The sequence below is a fragment of the Fulmarus glacialis genome, unplaced genomic scaffold (genome assembly GCF_000690835.1).
Source record: "Fulmarus glacialis isolate BGI_N327 unplaced genomic scaffold, ASM69083v1 scaffold31105, whole genome shotgun sequence".
NCBI lineage: Eukaryota > Metazoa > Chordata > Aves > Procellariiformes > Procellariidae > Fulmarus > Fulmarus glacialis.
This window is the reverse complement of record NW_009211783.1, coordinates 41-17,980: the sequence shown is the minus strand read 5'-3', so window position 1 is coordinate 17,980 and position 17,940 is coordinate 41. Positions and strand designations below refer to the sequence as shown.

General features: G+C 37.7%; 1 protein-coding gene across 1 annotated transcript in view; it reads right to left on the bottom strand.

The window, feature by feature from the left end:
• Positions 1-17,636, bottom strand: part of ACTR3 (ARP3 actin-related protein 3 homolog (yeast)) — a gene marked incomplete at its 5' end in the record, with an annotated part of 32,362 nt that extends 14,726 nt beyond the window's left edge. Inside the window, 3 exons of the mRNA XM_009577666.1 lie at positions 1,801-1,856; positions 1,937-1,971; positions 17,433-17,636. Of these exons, the coding sequence (XP_009575961.1) occupies positions 1,801-1,856; positions 1,937-1,971; positions 17,433-17,636 (295 nt within the window). The remainder of the gene's footprint in view (positions 1-1,800; positions 1,857-1,936; positions 1,972-17,432) is intronic.
• Positions 17,637-17,940: the final 304 nt, after the last annotated feature.

The window sequence follows — 17,940 nt, the reverse complement described above, 5'->3', positions numbered from 1 at the left end:
GGAATGAATAAGATAAGCAGCAAGTGAACAAGGCAGAAGGAATGCTGCTCGAACCTGTTTAACAGCAAACATTTTTTAGAGAATCAAATTGATAACATGCAACCACCATTGCTGGAAGTCAAAGGAGAAACCAAACTATTTTTCCTCTGTGGATAATATTAAGGAAATTAAAGACACCAAAGTGCTTTGAAAAGATCCACAGTTTTTTGTAACATTTTACTTTGAAACTAGGTACTGCTATACTCTATTTTCGTTTCTCTAATGTGGATTATACTAGTGCTATTTTATTTCATTTAAGGCAGAGGATTAATGCAAACTCGTGCTTAGTGTAATTATCTAACTTAGATTACAGTACAAATGAGAAAAATGCCTTTTTCATTAGGAGAATTGCAGTCAAGGACCATTTCAGCTGTAGGAGCATCTAGACTAGAGTACTTTTTTCTTTTTTAACATACACCACCCTATATCAAAAAGCTGTCAAAAAATCTCATCTCTCCCCTTTCTCTTCTACTTTAATAGCATCCCTGTTGTATAAATTTCTCTGCTTAATGATCTGACAGTTAATTTCATTCCCAGAATTTGTTTAAAGTGTCATGATATCTCTTTTCTTTTTTTGGAACAAGAAAGTGATTTTAAAATTAAATAAGCCAAATCTGAAGATGCGGAAAAAGTATGTAAATTCTATTTATCTAAAATTGAATAAAATAACCATTTGCCCATTTTTAATTTAAAGACTGCTATGAAGTTTAAAGAGCAATGTAAGGTTTTTTTAATGGTTCGTTAACTTTTTTAAAAAATCTAATGTTAAAACTAGTTTTTGTGTGAAAAACAAAACCGTAGAGCATATTTCATATGCCACTGAGGTAAACCAAATGAAATTCAATTGGAATACCAAACAAATGAAGAATTACATAAGAAAGATTGAAAGGATTCTCTCACTTGGATGAAAACAGGAGAATGCATTAAATGAATTAACCTTAGTTTTCCACGAAAATCGCTTTTTTAAGCATGTTTTCAAGAAAAATTAACGTAGAGCCTGAACTATCAGGTTTCATTTTACAGCAACTATGCTTAAGTATTATTAGTTCTAGCTCTTTTCCTGTTGCATTTATAAGGAAAACTGGGTGTACTAATTATTCCTTTTTACCAGGATGTAATACGTGACTACTTTGGCACAGACGAACAATGACAAAATGCCAAGTGGTGTAGGAGGTCAAAAGGTGAAGCATTTCTAAAGGAAGCTGATTGAGTTCCACTCTCTAGAGTAGAGCTGTATCACTTCAAGTGGGAGAAACAGTTCAGAAGACAGGGAGTGAATAAGCAATTTTACATGTAAAAAAAACCAAATTAAATGTTTTCTTGTTCTATTTACAAAACACAGTAAATTAAGTAACATAGCTGTCATACTGAAGAATACCTGGGAAGTATAACATTTTAAACCCTGAAGATATTAAAACATCCAATTTTAATTTTTTTTTCTAGTTACAATCAACAAAACTTTAATCTGAGAAGTTCCTAATAAGGGAAAAATCTTCTAAAAAGTAAATATAGTCACACAACTATTTCAATATGGTTTCAATTTCCAAGATATTAACTTCAAATATTAGTATACCATTTTAAAAAATGTATCTTTCTAAACTGAGCATCCATAGCAAAACAGAACAGAGGCATGCTATCACTCTGTGTCATCACTCAGAGGTCTTTTCAAGTTGCTCATTTTTAACTGTTTTTTTTACATAGCATGTTACAGAAACTCTTAAGTGTAACTTCAGCTTTCATACACAAGTAACAAATACTTACATGAAGGAATAATGAACTGGGGTTCAGTATTACCGGCATATCCGAGCTTTGTATACCTATTAAGGCAAAAAAGATCGGGTTATAATATTTAATACCACAAGTACCAAAGATATCTCCCTTTTTTTAATTAACATACCTCTCTTCCCATATCAAAAAGACCCACTGAATTTCCTTAAAAAAAACAAACAAACAAAAGAAAACCAAAACAAAACCACCAAACTGACAAAGAACTTCTCTTTTTTAAAAGGTAAAACAATGGTCCCTACCACAAATCAAGCATCATTGCCAACTTCTACTCTAGTAAAATTTTACTACAGAACACAAAGCATGTAATTCAATTTATCAATGCTTAGGAGTATAATTTAGAGTCAGAGTAGTTCTTCCCTGCTCAGCAGTTAGCATTTCTACAGAAATATTTTCATATAATAAGTGTTAGTGGTAGAAGTGTTTCTGTAACTGCTAACTATAGGGGAAAAGATTCCCTTGTCCACGGACTGCCAGCTGGGCATGTGGCAGGGCTGGCCACCATTACTTCACAAATGTTTCCCACAATGTACTATTGTAGGTGGCAAGTACTGACAGCCGATAATGACAGTGGTAGCAAAAGAACTTCCATTTAACAAATGGAAAACAGTCTTGAAAACATGTTTAGTAAGACTAAGGAAAGCAAGAGGAAAAGAACTACACACCTTCACCCATACAATTTCCAGAATGTGCTATGGATATATACATCATTTTCATTGTCATGATGTAAGAAAACTGAAGAAATTACCAATGTATTCATGAAAAATAACTACAAAACTCACAGTACCAAAACTATCCAGCTGCTAGAAATTTTATTACAAAAGAGTTAACAATAGCATAGGCAAATTCTAAAATGTGCAGACCAAAATGCACACTACGCTCAAGAGTTACAGCCTACACGCAAGTTTTACAGACATGACAAAGTTCTCGTTTTCTTTATACAGTCAGACAGTTGTACTAACTAAATTAGCACCATCAGCAAAAGCATGAAACACTGTAGTAGCACCTCTACAGTTTTTCAGCACTCGGATATAAACCTGGAAGATCTTAGGCAGTATAAGGCCGTACTAACTTTAACAATCCATAAATTTATGTCAATAACACAGCAAAATGCCTGGCAACAAATACAGTAAGAGGTTATTTTTTACAGGCTAGAAGAGGAGTGCTGCTGCAGTAGGTTTTGCTGTGATACTACTAATGCAGTGGTTCACAATTTGCTCACGTGTCCGCTAACGCCTACACAATTTCTATCGCTGACATTAACTGTGCACATTAGTGCTGGGCCAGGAGAAATGCTATCCTCAAAAGCAAGGTATCTTTCACCCTAAATAACAAAGTAGTTAGCACAGGACTTCGTCTAACACCAAAAATGTTTTGCAAGAGAAGTATTTTTAAAGCTGTAAAACCCATCTTGTCTCTAACACACTAACAGTTGGAAGTAACCATGCAAAAAAACATGACTTCATATTCATATGCAGTAATATTTACTGAAATATAAAACTTCACTGGCAAAATAAGATACATAATGGAAAAGAAAAAAAGAAACTAAACACCTGAAATAAATTTATAGCTCATGAAGAGATCAGCATTATGCACTGTACGTGCCTGAACTCAGGACGTGCAACTCAGATTTTGCAGATTCAAGTTATAAGCAAGCACATTTTTTAAAATTTTCTTCTTAAATATCTAGTTCCTAAAAGAAACCTCAAGAATTCCACAATCTGATGCTTCTATAACCTGTCATGCAGAATAAAACTGTTCACTGTAACTGTAATGTTTCAAGAGGCTTTTAGTTCCACAAGAAAATTAATAAGAAAACCAGCAAATATTGACTCACTCCCTCTACCTTCTCCTGCAAATAAGGAACTGTGGCATGTGTATTTTAAAGCTAAATCTACAGAGGAACTTCGGAGCCTGAAGGCTACATAAACCTACAACTAGATCAGAAGTGCTTTAACAAGGAAAAAAGTTAAAACCGTTTGATTATTAAACTCAGTATTTCAAAGAAAACAAAAGCTAAACTGTTGCAGGTAACAGGCTACTTAGCTACTTGTGGTGAGGGAGACTGCCCAGCACACACACAGCCAGCAGAATGAAAGAAACACAGTCAAATGAAAGATGCATTTTACATAAAAAGACCGTATTCAGACATAAAATCAGCATAAATAAAAATACTACGGCCTACTCAGCAAGAAGTCTCCTGACTCATGGGGAAAAATAAAAAAAAAAAAAAGGTCCCACTTTTAGGCTTCCAAAAAAGGAAAAAGAAAAAAAAAAAAAAAGAAAAAACCCGCATAGCATCTGGTCTCTGAATATTAAAGCATTATAGCCACAAGCCTCCAACGTAGTCTCCAACGCAAGGCTTCACACCTCTAGTATACCAAGCAAGACTTCCTTGCCACGCTCCCCTTTCCGCATCAGGAAGGCCACCTCCGCTTACCCATGGGCCAGGGAAGGGACCCACTGTTACCTCTTGTGCCTCAGACCTCCCCTCCAGCTCCACGCTGGCAGGCACAGCCAGCCTTCTGCAGGATTCAGACAGCGACTGGTACTATGGGGCTCTGCAAGTAGCTAGGGCTGCCAGGGACTATGGTAATATACATCACAAACAGTAAGCTTGATTTTCTTAACTAAACATATATATATAGATACTCCTGAATTAAAGCGGAGTTTAAAAATGTGATAGGTGAGACAAAAAAGGTAAGTTAAAAAATTAATAAAAGTTGGTAAAAATCTTCAGTTCTCCAAATGCACAATCTAGTAACAGTGGGGTTTTTTAAAAATTAACTTTTGCAAAGATGAGGCTTGATTCAGATTGATCAAATCTATTCTACCACTTTCACTTGAAGTAAATATTTAAATCACATAAAAAAAGGATACCATGGGCAAGCTAGATTTCACAAGTATACAGTTTCTACAAGCAGTTCATACAGGGCAAAGTGTGTCTGACTAATGTATGATTCACAGGGGAATGAGGCACACCCTGTCTTCTTTAGAGCAGCACTCACTGCCACTACAGAAAAAAATCGTGATATTAGAGATATCATAAGGCAGTACCAATACTGGATCAGAGTTTTCCAGTAAATCACAGCTTGTCTTGCTTGCTATATAGCACTGAAGAGTGGCAGGAGGGACTTCCATGGAGACAGGCAGGCACATGTCATTTAATGAGACATGAACTCAGCTTTCCCACACTGAATTTGGGGCACTCTGCAGTAAGAGAGCAAGGCACCATACAGATGAGTATAAAAGTATAAGCAGATTTCTATTAAAATCTGTAACACAGAGCAGATTTACAAAACCCAAAAGTGAAAACCTGAATTCAACCTTGATCATTCAGATGTTTTCCTTTATTTCTCCCCGTTCAGCCACATGGAGTGTTTCTGTAGGCCTACTAGCTCATTGAAGTAGAAAAGGAGAAAAAAAAGAAACAAAAAAAACCAAACATGGCAACAAACGTTGTTGGACAATCATGACCTTCAAATTACTTTAGAAGATAAGCTACAAAGTATCCAAAAGCAGCCCACAAAGTCTCGATACATACGTGCCTGTAGGTATAAAGAGAACCATACACATACACACACCCCCACACTATCTATCAATATACATACATATGGTGCTGATATTCCCCAGTGACTTCCCTGCAATGTCTTCTCCAAAAGGCAATGGGGTCTCACATGCTATCCTCTGGCCTATGCAGATGCAATGATGTGACAAACAAAATATGATTTTTTTGCAAGGGGACATTGATACCACAAATGGGGCGGGGGTAGCAACTAATGAAGTTTCCTTCTAAGTTAACTCTACTAATCCACATCTCAACTATCAGTGGAGAAATCTCTCTAGAGTCACATCCACTTCAAACTTACACCCTGAAATTGCAAAGTAGCTCTGTACTGAGCTGCCTGAGAGATCTCTGGAAGGACAGCCCAAAGGCTGTACACAATGTTCTCAACTGCACTAATGGGATTTCTTACATGTGCTCTCTCACCTAGAATAGATGTTTCTGAGGCTATGACATGAAAGCAATGCCACTTGAAGGTTACTTACATATTAGTCACGCAGACAATTTTAAAGCCAAAAGGAAACAGCACTTAGGGTAAGAACTTTTAATGAGAATGTCATTAACAGAACCTCCATCTGCAAACCTCAAACCATGACCACGTGCCTTTGCTCCACTCCTCTCCTGCCCACAAGTGTCATTCTGCATATATTCCCCCAAGTTTATTCCCCCAAGTTACACACCCTAGTTCTAGCAGAACTGCAATTTTAACAAAAGGATGAGGAATAGGGGGACAACTGCTTCATGGGCAATGCATTTGTTTACCTGCTTTGAGTACAACAGAAATGGGGTGGCCCAACACGAGTCGTATCCTTGTCATTCTGCTGACAGCTCCATGCAAAGACACGAGTTAGCCAAGCACAAGCAGAGAAGGGCACTAGAGGACAAACGTCACCTGATCTTCAACTTCTGTAGAGCAAATCCAGGTTACAGCCTACCCCTCAGCTACTCCTAATGACCTATCTAAAAGCAATTTCATGTGTAGGACACTTTGGTTTTTTAAATGCACACAGAAACAGGAATAAGATGTACCTCCAGCGCTGGCCCCACTGGAAAGATGCAATGCAACTTTAAAAACAAACAAACAAAAAAAAAGAACCACTCTTCTGTGGGGAGGGAGCAGTAATGGGAGTAACAAACCTCAAACTCTCTGGAAGGAAAGTCAGGACTAGGCTGACATCAATATGGTTTCTTTCTGGTTTACCTTCAAGGTGCATAAAGTTAGAAAAACAAACATATATATTGAAGGATATTTTTTTCAGAGGGCTTTTTTTGTGGTTTTTGTTCATCAAATTGCTGTCTCTTCATGATGCTTCTGAATTACTGTCCACCACCTGAGCCACAACAATCCTTCTGTGCAAGCTTTCATTCAAAATGCAACACATTTATTGCCTTGTATCTTACCTTGCAGATGCAGTGGGCTTCCCAAGTACAGTAACCTGTACAGCATACTTGTTAGCTTGTGTGTGTAAGTCCTCAAATTCTGCTTTGGCGTATACCACAGCTTGTGCACCAAGCCCAGTAAGGTTTCTCTAACTAAACACACCTCTGCAAAGTCCTATGCAGAACCCGTCCAAGGGGTCATGCTCCAAGCAAGTCTAACATTCAGTGATGGGATTAAGCTTTACACAAAGTTAAATTGCCTTTATTCTTAAAAGTAAGCCGATACTGCCTTTTTGCAAGGTGCCACACTTACTCAGGCAGCAGGAGATCCGTACTGCATATCCTCTTCCATCCAAATGGGTTTAGAGCCAATCTCCCATTTCCCGTAAGAGCCTCTTGCCATTTGCTCATAAACTCTCCCGGGGCAAGAGTGCTTTGCATTTCTTTCCTGAAACCATGTGGAAAAGACTCCAAGAAACGAGGGCCAAAGACAGAAAGCAAGACGATTGCCCAGTAGCAGAACACACATCTTAGAAGAAGTATGATTAGAGTTTTGATCCCTACTCCAAAGACTGCTTAATTATTTTATTCCATGACCATACAGGCATGGATATGGATACCTTACAGACATGCTACATACTGCTTCCTGGAAGAAACTTTGAGTTTTCCAAGTGATGTTGTGCCAATGGGAGTCAAAAGTTATCACCACACGTTAACAACTTCACGCAACAGCATACTTAAAAGAAACAGTAGAAGATGGGTGGTTTAAAAGAAGTAATCCCTGCTAATTTCTGAATGCAATACTGATACCAGAGCCCAGGAGTTTCAGGCCTGGGAATCATTATTTGATTAAACTATTTTACTACAGTTTGAAACCAGATGCCCTCGACCTGGAAATTTCAAATGCACCCTGGCATTTCTGTTGTCCTGCTTAGACAATTCCCACTTACATGGTAGCGTCTCCAAATCCTGTGCTGAGCAGCCAAATGCACCAACCTGGATTTCACTCCACAGCTTTCTGAAGCTCCTTCGTGGGTCTAAACCAAAGAATTTAACTGAGAAAAAGGCTGCATGGGGCAATTTCTTTGGATCTTAAAGAAGAAGAATCTTATGAAGTCTGTTGCCTTTGCACATGAATTGCCTTCATTAGCATGGTGTGCAAACCATCTTGCCATTTAAATCCAATCTCACAACCTCACTTCTCTCAAGACACCACAGCAGTAAATTCTCCATATATACTGCTTCAACACCAGCAAGGACCATTATAATATTTGTACGTGAATCTGCTTGCTAAAATAAACTTTGTTTATGCATATCTCCTCCATCATAGCTTGACACTTTGCCGCATAACAAATTTTACAGAGGAACAGTTAAAACGATTGCACAAAAGAGTACTTTTCTTTAATACTTCAACTTATGAAATTTCAAGCATTACTTACACCTTTAAATTACTATTAAGGAAATAACATTATTATGAATGGCTCAAGATAAAAGATACAAAATGAAAAAAGGTTATTTTACAATTTCATAGTTTCACAGCAGGCCACTGTGTGAAGGCATGCAAGATAGTGCAGATGCAACTTAAGTTCGCTGAAGCATGTAAATTCTTTGTTATAGGTGTGCATATAGCAGCAAAATTCATTGCTGGCTAAGTTACCTTAACTCTAGGAAAATTGTAATTAAGTGAGCAGGTTGTAGAAGGCACTACAGAAAAGCTCAGAAACTGTGGAGATTCTAAGGAGGACACAGACACGTGGTAATATATTCAAAAAGGCATAAAATAAATCAAATGGCAAAAACTCCAAGTTTTTAAACAGAATGGAAAGGGATTCTGCTCTTCAATCCCCAGCTCCTTACAGATGGTCTGTCCATCAAAAGACTGCACCAAAAAGGGCTTAATATCCTTTCCTGTTTTAACTGGATAAATTCTACGTAGATAGAATTTATAAGAAAGATACAGTGTTTTTCCTGTCTGATGTCTTTAGATAACAAAACTGCTTTAAAAAGATGTGGAAAACTTCTGAAACATGGACAAGCCCTTAGTCTTCATATATAGAGCCTCATATTACTGAAAAGCCTGAACAAACGTCTGGTTTTATTTTTTGCTTTTCTTCTGTCACCCTTGTTGTACACCAGATGAGACTGAAAAGCCTAGGGAGTATTTACTTTCCAAATCCCCATAAAGTGAAATAATGAGAAAATGATGGTGGAAGAGGAAAGCCATCCTGCCCCTTTAAAAAAGGTCCCAGCTCTAGCATCGGGTGCAAATTGGTTAAGCAGCAGCAGATCAGCAGTCCCTGAAGGAACCGATTATATTAGGAAAATGGGACTTGTATTAATAAATTAGTTTACTATCTCTTTTCAAATGTCCTTGATAAAACACAAGATAGCAAAAGACTTTGAAATGAGTCATGCCTTTCATATTTTTATATCTTTAGCTAATATATATTACCTTTTACACATCACTAATTTGCATTTTTAAATAGGAACTGCTTCTGTCAAGTTTTAACACACTTGTTGATCAAAAATGTTTTAAGTAACCAAAGAATTAGCTCTATAAATGGAAAAAGCATGCAAGATTACAAGTGCTCTCAGATGAAGAATCTTGCTAAGCTGCAGATGAGACCCATCAAGGGATGATAAAAGGGGATATTTCAAAGACATATGGGACCCCTAGACACCAGAGGTGTTACAAATCTGGCAGTATGCAACCTTGGTCTTGGAATTAACTGCATTACTGTGTATCTGAAACTACTTTCTTACAATATTTCCCCTGAAAAATATCAGTCCACTCAAACAACAACTTTCACCTTAACAACAAATACTTCTTCGCCACATACTGTAACTGTCACAGTAAAACAAACCATAAGCAGATTGAAGTGGTGTGCAATTTAAAAAGTAAGCTCAAAAGCAGCTTGAAAGAGAAACGCTTCTAACAAACATTTCTTTCCCACATAGAAAAAAAACAAGCCTCTAAAAAAGGTTAACTTATCTTTAAAAGTATCTATATTTTTTGTCTAGAATATTTATCCAGTGCTGCTTTTTATCAGCAGCTACATCTACAACTCAAAGCACAGACATGACTGTAATGCTTGCTAGTAAAATCTAGCTAAAATGGGTAGCAAAAAACCGCAAAGTCATGGCCACAAATAGCCAGACCGGAACCCTCTAGGTGCGTGACTAAGAGGAACATGGAGGCAAGAGCAGCCTGTGCTACACAGCTTTCAGAATAAATTCACACACATTGCAATAAGAGTCTCCAGGTGACAGTTTTTACACCAGTCTGGAGAACAGAGGAAGCTACCACATTGTGCAGCTTCTAATTTTACTAACATTTGGATGGAGTAGAAGAGAAGCGACTTTCAAATTTGCTCTATGTTTACTTGCGTCAAAACTTTAAAAACATAAACAAACAACAGCATTGATAGCTTGACTCTGGAGAAGTTGTCTTCTCCTAAAAGTAAACAGGAAGATAAGATGCATTTATTACCAAAACAGTCTAGCTTATGACTGAGTCATGAAAAGTGTACTTGAAAACCAGCCCATATTTAAGTGCTTAAGACTAACAAAATCCAATTCAGGCATTCTGATATTACCACCTAAATTTGTAATCCTAGTCAATTTTATTCATATTTGTAAAATCAATTTCAAATATTTAATGCTGACATGTACTTTAACACAGAAAATAAAGTTAGCTTTCCTTTGACTACATTTTTCTCAAAGTAAGAAGAGCAAATGGCTTTGGATATTATCTTTGTGTATAATGAAAGTAGTTTGTGTTGGCAAAAGCAGAATGCTCTCTTTTTACTTACTGCTTGCTTTGAGACTTCTAGACTAATTCATTTTAACAAGTGTCTTAACAGTGCCTCTGTGTTACACCACACCCCCACAATACTAACCTATACTGCTAGGTTTCTTAATAAATTTATATTTAATTTTTATGCAAGTTTTCTGAGCATGTGATATTTCCAAATAACAAAGAAGGAATGCCTCAAAAGTTTGGAAGTCTGCATGACTAATTACTTAATAGTATAAATTACTTATTATGAGAGGGACATTAATTTGGCAACTTTCTACATCATTTGCCCAAAATGAGCTGACATTGCACAGACATTTATCAGGAAGGAAAAAACCCAAAAGAATAGATTAATTATACATATTTTTCAAGAGAAAGTATAAACTTTTATATATAGTATAACGTATAGTATTAACTATACATACTTTTCAAGAGAAAACAAAGAGGGATCAATTGAACCAATACACGATTTCCAGGTAAACAAAATCTTGCACTTGAAGAAATAGGCAAAATTTGAGTCATATGATACAGAAAGAGCCAGAGCTGATATAAACCTCACTTCACTTGGAAGTTTTTCCAAACAAATGCAATACAGTGGCTAAAACTGTAAAGTTATTCTACATTTTAAGAAGCTGAGCATTTGTGCTTACTATTTGCACAGTTTCAGCACTTGAGAGCTTCAGCTTTGAATCAATAGCTACTACACTATCGCCCCAATCACACCAATCTGAGCAGAGGGTAAGATGAAACCAAATAGGTAGAGCACGGACAGGAGAGAAGGAGCACACAGCAAGCACTGCAGGAGACTCTCGGCACACTTCCAATCTGCCCAGTACACCGGTTACCACTTCAGCATTTCAGTAGGTAACCAAATGTTTTCCATCAAGAATAGACTTGCATTAAAACACCAGTTTACATATTTATCATGTTACACCATGCTTCTAATAAAAGACGGCTTCCAATCAGAAACAGTTGTCTTGTAGAAAAAAATGCCCCACTAGGCTGTGGACAAAGACATACCACTGAATTTTGCTTAATATAAAAAGCAGCTTTCATTTAATAAGATCACTAAGATTCTGAAGTGTGACTGCAAATATGCAAGCAGTCATATTGTGAAAGCTCTTGCAGATGATAAACAGCATGATAAATCTAAGGCAAGTCATGACAAATACAATGCTTATATGGAAAAAATAGATAAATAAGAGATACTGCATCAACTAAAGAATTAAAATTTTGATTCATTCATTGATAGCAGGGTACAACGAAAATAAAGTATCAACAGACAACCTCCTGTCTGCATCTTGCTCTCTACAGACTGAGCATGCCAAAACATCCTGTGCCCAGCTGCAAACACTTGCAATGGCCACAAGAGAATAATAAAGAGAAAAAGGAAACCCCGGGGGGGGGTGGGGGGGGTGGGAATCTAAATTTATCTAGAGTTTTTCCATGTCTAGTCCTAAAAATGCAAACTCATGATCAGAACAAAAAGAAAAAAATTGATTTATGTTATAGCCTACATTAAGTCAGTGGATGAAATGACGACTTTTTCAATTTTGGATATAAACCTCCCTGACAAGTGATTTTTTTTTAAAAAAAGCACACCTGGAAAGGACAGATGCTTCATTTTCATGGTTAAAATAATCCTGCTATGGACACTAACAAGTTTGCAATCACATTGGTATTTTTAAGCATCTACCCAAGGATAATTTTTGTTAGATCAATACATGTAAATATATTTTAGTTCAGTGATTAAACAAACCAAAAATTAAAGCAATAGAGATTCCTTTTCCTATGCAGAGCAGGACTTATGAATTTCATTGGGGTTAAACCGAAATATGATTTTAGTTATTTCACCTTTAAATTTAACATTTTCTCCTTAAAGTCTTTAAATGAAGAATGTTTGTCCAAAATTAAAGTTTAAAAAAAAATAGTTTGTTTGAAATTGTCGAAGCATTTTTACATTTCCCAAAGAAAGTCTACAATGATGAAACTAAATGTTGAAACATTATGTTGAAACTTTTAAATTGCATGATCTAAAAGACCAACTGCAAAGTTTCTTATGTGTGCCTATAAAATAATACAGAGGATGGATTACTACACAGGAACTTGTACAGTATTTCTGAACTCCTAGAAGCTGTATTTTCAACTCATTTATACAAGCAAATATCCATCAGACTCATGCAATCAACATACTTTTTGGGCAGAATGTTCAAGCTAGGTACTACACAACGACCAAGAAACAAGAAGGGAACCTGGCCTGTCCCACCCATGCACAGCCACAACCCTACCCTCCCTCAAACCTTTCCTCACAACCAGGGCCACACTCCGGTCTCAGCGACTGCGCAAGTTGCCCCGCACGCACGAGTAGGAGCTCTGCTGCACGTAGAAGGTGGCCCATTTATCAATAACTTTACAGATTCAACCCATGGGTGCAAGTGGGTTTGTCCTCTACTCAGAAATGCCATCCGTCCGTGTGTCCCCCAACCCCCACCCCCCGCTTTTTTTTAATATATATATATATCTCAAGCATAAGTGGGACACAGGAAAAGAAAAGCAGAAACAGAAGGACTGGAAGGTGCATCCAAGCATCTTGGATGGCTTCTGACATGCATTCCAATAAGATATAAACTGACTCCTATAACGGAATTCCAAAATATATATATGTGTGTGTATAGTAATATATATATTCCTAACTGAATTCCTATTATTCCTAGTTATATTGTATGCTCTGTGCATTTAGTGTTACAACATGGACTGTGATGTATTAGAATCATTTAAGAGACACCACAGGTCATCATGGGTCTTCAGAAACCTATTTGCAATTATTAAAAAAAAACATATATTAAACCACAACTCTCCATCTAGCACTACTCCTTTTTCCGTGTTAAGGACGAAGCATTTCCCCCTCCCCCCCTAACCACTTCAGCTACTGGCAAGCAAGAGAAACTCTTAAAATCCTGGAAGAGTATTTTTTCCATATTCCATTAAGGAATTATTTTGTTCATGCTTTCCATACTGAAAAATTACTTCTGGGATGAGACAACATAGAGAAAATTCATCCCAAAAGAGAACGTTTTCATGAAGACTGGAACCCATGAAAGGTCATGACAAGATATCCAATTGAAATATTAACTGCAAGAACATCAGAGTGCTGAAATATTTGTACTCAATAGAAGTTATGATTTGAAAATCCTATGTTTGGAACATTAGGAAAGAAAAATCATTTCAAGGTCCAGTATAAGATACTAAAAAAGTTACAGAGCAAACAAAATACAGGCTGTTACTTCTCCTTACCTTGCTTTAATAGGACTGGATTTCTCATCTCACGTATCTGCTGCTATTGAAGATTATTAGCTTTTTATGGATCTTGTACTCATTTACACTACCAGGTCAAAACCCAGAAGAGAAAGAGAACAACATAATTCTGTCATAACTTCTCACATCAGAGGACACTCAACCCATAAATATTTCACTCTACTTAAGAATATGAAGCTATACAGGTGTTGCACTAAGATTAACTAGAGAAGTAGGATTTGTAGAGAAGTCCCCCAATGCAAAGCTCGCTCCACTGCACACACCACCCGAGCACCGGCCAGGATTCTGGCTTCTCTGAGCTTTCACGTGCCCAAGTTTATCCTTCTTTCATTTACAGCAAAACTGGTTATAGAAACTGAACAGCCAAGAAACTCTCAGAGATGTGACTCATTCCAAAGAACAGTTTGCAACTTCATGTCAAGAAAGCTTGGAAATCCTGAGCAGCCTCAATTTTCCAGGCTCTCAGCTCAGAGGGAACCCAGACTGCTGTGAGGTTTCGACAGACTCTCATGCTCCTACCACAAACAGCGGGGCTTTCTCCAGCCAACTCTGAAACCTTTTATTCTCCCCTAGTATTCAGGAAAGAAGGAAGAGAAAAACCAAAACACACCCATTTTTGTAACCTGTGTAAGGGAAGTGAAAAAGGGGTTTAGCTTGGCATATGAAAAGAGATATAAGAAAGCAAGATGTGAGACAACAGAATTTTTTTTTTTTTTCACACAGTCACATAGCCAATTTACTCAAGAGAAGGCTAACCAACATACTGACCCTACTGACAAAAGAATCTGGGGTACATCAGAGAAATTGGCCACCTACGACACTCAAGTATTGATTGGTGATGGATCCAACTGACAGCCACAGAAAAACTGCACACAAGCCTATAAAAAAGGGAAAGTTTAGATACAGAAAATACAAGTACTTTTCTTTAAATCACTTTCTTTGCTAAAATTAAGTTCTCATTTTGGAACTGCAGTAGGTTACACAGCCACTTACTTCAACTCAGCTGAAGAGCCATTAATTTGAACACTTGCAATTATCTGTCATCCCAAATGAGCTAATTCAGTGTTATAGAAGTTTATACTAAGGAAAAAAAAAAAAAAGCATTCACACAGAAAGACACAGCTAAAATCTACTTGTCAACCTAATCAAGCTAAATTCTGAAGTGGCACAGGAAGAGCTTTTAATCATAACTTGCAGGCTGTGCTGTGTTCGCCTGTAGAACAGGCAGCAAGAACTATTCAAATACCCAAAAAGGCACAGAGGAAAAGTCTGCAGCCTACTGAGATTAAAAAATGAGTAAGAGCCTTCTTCTTTCTTTGACGTGTTGTTCATATACTTCATGGAAATAATTCCACGCTAGTTTTCTTTTTTTTGTATTTTTATTTTAAAATGCATGTAATCCTTAGATACGCCAGCCTAAAGTAAGCCCCATTCACAGTATTTACCTGCTCTTACTAGGTATCTATTACCTTATTTTCTAGATATCAGGTTTGCTTAAGTAAAGAATGCAAATTTCAAGAAAACAAATGTAACACTGGAAGAATTTTTGCTGCACCCATAATCTGATTGCCATGACACTGACTTCACCGATTTGCCAGCTCCAGCTGTATGGCATGCACTTGGATGATCCCTAAAAAGTCTGACTAACCTGCTAAAACCTCAAACAATGGGATCACATGATCTCCCCAACCTCTTCTGTGCTTTGGTCTCTTTATGCTTTGAAAGAGGTTCTTAAAATTTGTCTAATCTGTGCAGGCTTGATGCTGACAAGCACAACTCTGCTACCTTTCTTATCCATCTCCTTCCTCTCGATCTTAGCTGGCAAAGGTGAAGACACACACACACACAAAAAGAAGTCACTCAGATCAACAAACTGAACCTGTGGCTACATGCACAAAACACGTAGGAAGACACCCTTAACACCTCTCTTACATCTGCCCTTTTGCTGATTAAGGTATATTCTCCTTGGACTGTAAATTAATTATCATCCCCTCCCTCTAAAAAAACCCTACTGATTGGAAAAGTTGTGCACTTTTAAAGCCTGGCCTGTTCTAAACAAGGCAGTTCCTTTCAAACTTTCTGCTTTGGTTGTATTTTCAAAACCTTTTCCTGTTTTCAGGGGCTATCTTCAGTTTGTCTGCTTTCTTTCATTTTGGTAGACAAGACAGTACTGTAGGTGAGACCTCAACTGATCTGCACAAAGCTGGCATAATTTATGCGTCGTGTTCTTGCTTATACACAAAAAATGAGATGGGCTGGGAGGGCTGCACCAATTAGAAAAAAAAAAAAAGCTATGAGCATGATTATGCTATCACATCCCACTGCACTACCACCCACCTGTTCTTTATTTATCTCAAGTATTGGATTCTTCCTTTGTCAATTCACCACTTTATATCTTTGTCTACCGAAATCAATGAATTCCAACAACCCCAACACTCTGTAATGTTTCCAACGCTAAAAATCTTTGCCCCCAGTTTCCTGAAGCAGAACATCAGGGAAGAACCACCTCGGACTATGAAGTGCACCAGAAAGGAAAAGCCTGGAAAGCAGAATAGGTTGGGCTATGTTAAAAAAAAAAAAAAAAATACAGGTGCACAATAAAACAGTATCTTTGAGAGATCTTTGAAGACTGGGGGGAAATAAATAAAACAGGAGCAAGACTTGGTTAACATCATATCCAAGAACGTTACAGAGTATGCCCTATGCACTGAAGCTGATTAATGGGGTACAGATCTTCCCCAGGAACATTTGCTTTAACACTCAGGTCCCTCAGTATACCTCTCACATTAAAAAAACAAAGTCATTTCTTACGCAGCTATATGCTAGCATGCTGTTCCTGCTTGGCATCACTGAAAGCTCTAAGTGATCTCTCTACTCCAGTGGTCACATTTTGCAAACCTATAAAGGCATAATTACTGACTTTAATGGGACTACTTGCAATGCACAAACATGTAGGACGGGAAAAAGCCTCTAGAGCATGTGGCAGAGTACATTGCAGATCTTTTGTTTTGAAAGATAAACAATGCATATACACATCATGTTAAACTCACATATGCTTCCATTACACTCAGCTACACACTCTCATTCCCGCTGTTCCTTCATCCCACAAAATTCAAGGTTTTAGTTACAGATATGACTTGTTCATACAGCCGTTAAACATGCATACCTTATAGATACATATATGCCTGCTCTTCTTGAAGACCAATTTATTAATGTCCTACACCAAATAGATTCTCTTGAAGAGAAGATAAGCATATGCTTTCAAAAAACAAGTGCCTGGATTTCCAAAGAACATGCCCTTTCAGAGTACTGTAAATATTTGTACCTACACTGCAGTCACTGAGAAATTTCTTTGACTATTTTTAGCAAGATGGATAAGAAGTGAAAGAAAAAGATAAGTTAAAGAATCAGCATGCCATCAGTGCTAGCTAGAGAGTCTTGAAAATGTACCAATACTTTCCTTTCCAGTAAAAGCCCATGCATAATGCCTAAAATGAAATATTTCATCTTTAAAATCACACCGCAAACAGCAGGTCACAGAGCGGTTTTCACTTCCTGAGAGCGCTCCTGTAAGCGGTACCACGTAACCCTTCCAGGCTGGCTTCCTACAGACACCTCTACGGGCTTGCTCCCCAACCCCAAGCCTCCAGGAGCCATGCCACGGCGGAAAAGGGAGTCTGAATCTCCCGGGCCTTCTCCCGAATCACTTTTTATGCTATGTATCACTGGCACCGCATTCTCTTCATCATCTGGTAGCTGCTAAATAAAAAGAAGAGTTTCTAAAACGGATTTGGTTCAGGTTTGACACTGAAAACTGCCTTATAAGGTATAAAAGCCCGAAAGCAGGAAGAGGCTTTGACAAAACTAAGGAAGTTCCTCTGCGCTTGCTCGCTGGAGGGGGAGGGGTTTTCCCCTTCCACAGAGAGAAGTAACACAGAATAAATGACATTCTCCACATATTAAATAAATAAATAAATAAATACACAGGAGCCCCCCAGACGGCACCCGACAGCGCGGTGACTCCTCTGAGCGAGGGCATTTCAGGAGCTCGCAGGCAGCC